The sequence below is a fragment of the Fulmarus glacialis genome, unplaced genomic scaffold (genome assembly GCF_000690835.1).
Source record: "Fulmarus glacialis isolate BGI_N327 unplaced genomic scaffold, ASM69083v1 scaffold2495, whole genome shotgun sequence".
Lineage (NCBI taxonomy): Eukaryota > Metazoa > Chordata > Aves > Procellariiformes > Procellariidae > Fulmarus > Fulmarus glacialis.
Genome location: NW_009210961.1, coordinates 101,893 through 107,336, shown reverse-complemented (window position 1 = coordinate 107,336; position 5,444 = coordinate 101,893). Strand labels below are relative to the sequence as shown.

Below are 5,444 nucleotides of genomic sequence, written 5' to 3'. Positions count from 1 at the left end.
CAGCAGGTCTGAAAATCAAGTCTTTGAAATGTAAAGGTAGGAAAGACTTGCAGGTCTTCCTAGCTAAAGGCAAGCTTTGCAGAGACAGGTCCCTGTAAGGTTGTTGCATTGCTCAGCACTAGAGATCAGTCAGGTAACTACAGATCCAGTGAAGCGAGGTGCAAGACCGATCTTTAACAGGCAAACTCTGCCTACTGATGTTGTCTGAGTAGGCATGCTGTGATCCTGTCCTCATCACGCCCCTGGGAAGGTAGCACTGTCGAGGCTGTGTCCCCTACAAGGACTGTTGCCAGACACGATGGCCATACTAGGGAGGCAGAACACAGCTCATTCTTGATTCACGTTACTGAGATGTTACACACTATAGTCCACAGAAACTGAGCTGTAAGACTGCTTGCTGTAACGTGATTTCCTGACTCATTGTGGATTTAAAGTAATACATTAAAAAGACCCCTATACTTCTGAGTTATTTTCCATTTAAAATCAGTTTGTGTTGGGGAAAAGGTATTTATCATCACGACCATCAGGTTAAAGGGAAATATAGTGAGAAGATATATCTTGCCTTTTTTGCTCTGGTCCCAAGGGAGTTTCAGAATTGCTTCTATGACCACGTAGTTTTTGAAAGAATCATATGGAAGGCACCTAATAACCATTGAAAGTTAAGAAAATATGGGCAGCTAATTGCTTCTGGTGCTTTTGAAATTATCCACGTAAGGATAATAATAATACTGAAGCAAGATAGCTGTAAAAAGCAGGAATTGTTCAAATTTGCACCAATAACTGTCTTTAAGTCAAAATAACTGTGGATTGAAACTGTTGAAAGCATAAAACTTCCCAAATTAATTTTTTCCAGATTATATGTCTGGCAAAAAAGATATTTTTATGAACACTTTTTCTTCATTAGCTAAGATTTTGTGCACATCTCTTTTTCCATTGTCAAATTAAATGTGCTAATGCTACTTGCTCACTTAATCAACCAACCATCATATCAGCAGTTTGTTATCTTTCCTTCAGGCATTCTCATGTTCTTCTCTAGCTTTGAGATGTATCTGGAAGACTTTTAGGAATCGTTTTGTAATGTCAAAGAAAAAGAAGAGTAGAAAATGTTTGCAAATTGAGCTTGTATCTGAAAGACACTGGAATGCAGTTGGTAGGAATTTCTAGCTTTAAATCCTTTGCCTTGCCTGATAAAGAAAAAAAATGACCGATCTTGATCTATACATTGTAGAATGTGTCTTTTAAGGTAAGTACAGGATATATATGCACACGTACATCTGTAAATATCTATACACACACACACATATATAGATATACACACATGTTCATATGTATGTTTTTTAAGTGCTGCAGGAAATAGAACAGTGTAAGTAATAAAACAGAAAAGGAAGAGTTGAACACCATATTGTTGTTTCACCAGCTAAAAATATTACATTTTTGGATGGACAGGGAGTGCTGCACTGTCCTGGAGGGAAGGTCAGGTGTTTCCATGTGCCTGAGCTCCTCATTTTGTTATTTCTTTGGGATTTAAGCTAATCAATTCTACCTTGAAATGGGCAAGATAAGTGTGTGTTCATGGTCTGTTATTTCGGCTCTGCTGACACATGTAATGCTGCCGCAGCTCGCCTGTATTATATCATCTGTCTGGCTTCTGAGTGTGAGATACTGTGCAGTTCTCTGCAGTTCATTCATTGCCATCAGCTTTGAGCCCCAGGACTATGAAGGATTTAAACTACCTTTGCTCCAGTCTATAAATAGGCTACATCAGGGACTGCAGAGACACCAGGGAAAAATTAGATACATCTCGGCAGGCTCTCTAAAGTTGTACCAGACGCTGGGCTTTCCTGGGAACTTCAGTGTTAGACTCTGCTACTGTTTGTGCTGAAAATGCATACCCAGTATACCCCTTCAGCTCATGTGTTGGGCTTTTCCTCTCAGGAGACACCCCTACGGTTGTCCTTTGCATTAAGGGAATTTCCCATCTCATCCCATCCTCCCTTACAAATTTGCAGCCAAGAGACTTAGACCCTTGTCCACTTCCAACCCTTTATGAAGCGTAAATGTTGGAGGGCTGGTGAGGATCCTGTAATTCGGTCGAAAAAGCAACTTCAGTAGTGTTGGCATCATTCCTTAGTCACTCATCATCTTCATTCTGGGTTATAAATGAATTAAGCGCATGTTGCTATGAACGTAACAGTCCCCAATGGCATCACTTAAATCTAGCTGCCAGTTAAAGGAATGCAGGAACTGCCGAGCTGTGTCCGATGGCTGCGGGTCTGCCATTGCTGTCCTCCTGGGACAACGCTGCCCTTGAGAACACTACCAGGAATTTATATCATGGGACGTACGAATTCCCAGCTCATGCTGTGAAAACAAAGCTCTTTGCAACTAATCACACGAGCAAGGTGCAAAAGAAAGGTTAATCCAGTGGAACTATCAATGGATGCATATTTACAGAGCTGGAGACTAAAAGAGTAATCTGAGAGACAGTAAATTATTTCCCCCTCAAGTCCAGCAACTAAAGGCTTGTCTATGTCTGAAACATGACGCTTTCTATCCCATAACTCTGTTTAAATACTTGTGGGTTTTCCCCATTATTGGCCTGAATGAAAACCTATTTGAAGCAGTGGGAATCTCCAAAACATGCCAAAACATTTCTGCATCAAGACCTGAGTATCTTAACATCTAATTATTCTTTGAGTCTTACAGAGCCCAGCAAAACCTTTGTGGTAAAGAGCTGTAGAAATGTCTTTGTTCTTGTATTACAAAAAATCCCACATTATCTCCACCCCATCTATTAGGTTGGGGTTTTTTAACCATGATTTTTTAATATATTTTCTCTTTAAACTGTGTCCTCAGTATCTCCGTTCTTTATTTGCATAAATCCCCACAATGCCTCCAATATTTTTTCTCTAGCCTCTTCATAGCTTCTTCCATATTTTCTGTGAGAAAAAGTGACGAGAACACTCAGTGCCAACCAGAAATGCTGCTTCAGTTATACTGTGCCATTGTAGCACCACTATTATTTGTCATTTCCTTTTTTATTAATCTTAATATATGCCTTGTATTCAGTAAAGATACATGCTCGGTGCTTTATAAACCTCTTTTTGCTAGTGTTACTGCTGAATCTAGAATACCTGGAACATCTGTGTTTGTACAGAGCATGACAGCTATCAGTCAATACATGAATGACAGAAAAACAAAACAGTGAGTGAAGCAAACAGAACAACATTTATATTTAAGAGATCATCGTTCACAATCAGGTCTTTGTGTGAGCTTGCTGAAAAGTTCTGGAGAATGCCATTCCCTAAGCAAGATCAAGAGATATTCAAGAGCAAAGCACTGAGCCAGAAATATAGATGACGGAGGTACCGTCTGCACGGGGAGGAAGGAAGAGCTATTTATTCTTTGGGCTTCTTCCAGGCTTTTTTCTTTCTTTGCACTTAAGAGGATGCTAAGTAAGTGCGAATTTGACTACTGCTTACGGGAAGGAAACTGCACCCCGAGGAAGACTATGTGTTAGTATACAGAAGAAAATGTTTCTTTATAGCTATGTAAGCAAGCATGGCAACATACAAACAGGGTTCTTTTAATCTTTTTTACCTTTTTTCTTATACGGAGGAGCTCTGTTCATCCTCTCATAGCATTTGAACTGTGAATCTATTATCTTCTGTCGTATGACTGAATTTTCAGTTACTACAGGCTCTAATGTAGCATCAGTATAATTTACAGTAGAAGAAAGACTTGGAACCATTCTCTGTACAGAAAGGAAAAACTGTTAGTACAAGTGAATAAACCAGGAGGATAAAACAAAAAAGTGAGGAACAGAAATCTCTATTATGCATTCTTCAAAGGCCTTTTATTTGCACATATGTTTAGCATTATGATGGGCCTTATACTGATTGCAAACTAAATGCTGAATTTTTACTAGTTTACCTCACTATAAACACAGGATTTTAACCAAGCCCCTTTTCCTGGAAAAAGAGAGGACCATTAAATACTTGATAAAGTCTTCAAAACCTTTTCATTTAGTTTAGTGATCTGCAAAAAAATTTTGTATCTTCCAAAGTTACACCCATTTATTTCCACTTGCTTGTGTTGATTTCTCTCCAGACTGCCCAGACAAAATACCTCAGTGCCACAGCCTCGAAACTGATTATTCATGTTTTATGCCACCTGCTTTGAGCTCCTTCAACTGTTAAGGTCATAGAAACACAGGGCAGAGAGTTTAAACCTCAATACCTGGCCTTAGCTCCTAGTTAAGTACCTAAGCAAAGCGAGCCTAAATTTGAGCGTCTGAATAACAAAGTCCTCTTTGATCAAGTGGCTTCTTCTGACTTCTCTCACTCTGAGCTGCCTGAGGGTAAAAGGGAAGGATCATTGCCTCTGGAAGGCAAAAATCTCAGGTAGAGAGGTCAGCTATCTTTTTTTCCTTCCTTCCTTCCATCCATCCATCCATCCGTCTGTTGCACAGCCCAGGTCTGTGAGCCAGGGTGGAAATGGAAGTGTGGAGCTTTAGTTAATTCTGTTCTGCCTTAAGCCGATATCAGGACACTTCTCTGCATGAAGGTGATAGGAAAGGATTAGTTCCTCTGCTTCCCCAAGCAAAAGCAATGCGGCTGTCGTACTTTCCTTGCATGACCCTCTACTTTTTTCCTTTACTAAACCATACTAAAGCCATCACAAACACATACAGAGTCATTTACAGGCTGCTTCAAAACTTAGGACCCTCACAAACACACAGACTTGACGTTTTTAGCACCAAATACTAGTACACAGATCTTTAAGCAACCATTTGTAGTTGTTCAAATTGAAAACAAGACAGGTTTGAAAGTTCAAAAATCAGCTTACTTCTTAAATTGTTGCTTCCCTTTTTTTTTATTGCACTTCACAAGCAATTGTATCTCATTAATACATTATTTTCTTTTCCATTTGCACAGCTAAAACACCTTGGTAAAATACACAGCAAGACCACAGTATGTTTGACTTAGTTGAAAAAAAAAGGCACTACTTTATCCTGATTCTTCTGTGCCAAACCATCTCAGTTTAATCTTTTCATACTCATATACCTTGTTATTTTTTCCTAATTTAGTCTAATCTCTTTTGATACTAACATTTTCATTTTGAACTGTATATACATACTGTCTGAAGACTAGAGGACAGTGAAGGCAGTTTATCTCATTGCACTTAAATAGGTACTTGAAATAAAATGGGAGGAACAAGAAAGAAGATATTTTCTGGCAGATACAATTTTATATAAATTTTATGTGCATGTATACACACACGCACATACAGATATACTTGGACAGTGAAGCCATTTGGAACATTTCATCTGGCAATCCAAGTAAAAAATTAAGCATCTAGAAAGCCAGAACAGGAAACACAGAAGCAAAGCCAAACATATCACAGACCCCTCACTTATGAGAAGATTAAAGGGAGTAGCTGGA

The 5,444-nt window shown here is 39.0% G+C and overlaps 1 protein-coding gene across 1 annotated transcript in view; it reads right to left on the bottom strand.

The window, feature by feature from the left end:
- LOC104076449 (calcitonin receptor-like) overlaps positions 1-5,444 on the bottom strand; it is a gene marked incomplete at its 3' end in the record, with an annotated part of 35,493 nt that overhangs the window by 21,839 nt on the left and 8,210 nt on the right. Inside the window, exon 2 of the mRNA XM_009577320.1 lies at positions 3,601-3,754. Within this exon, the coding sequence (XP_009575615.1) occupies positions 3,601-3,754 (154 nt within the window). The remainder of the gene's footprint in view (positions 1-3,600; positions 3,755-5,444) is intronic.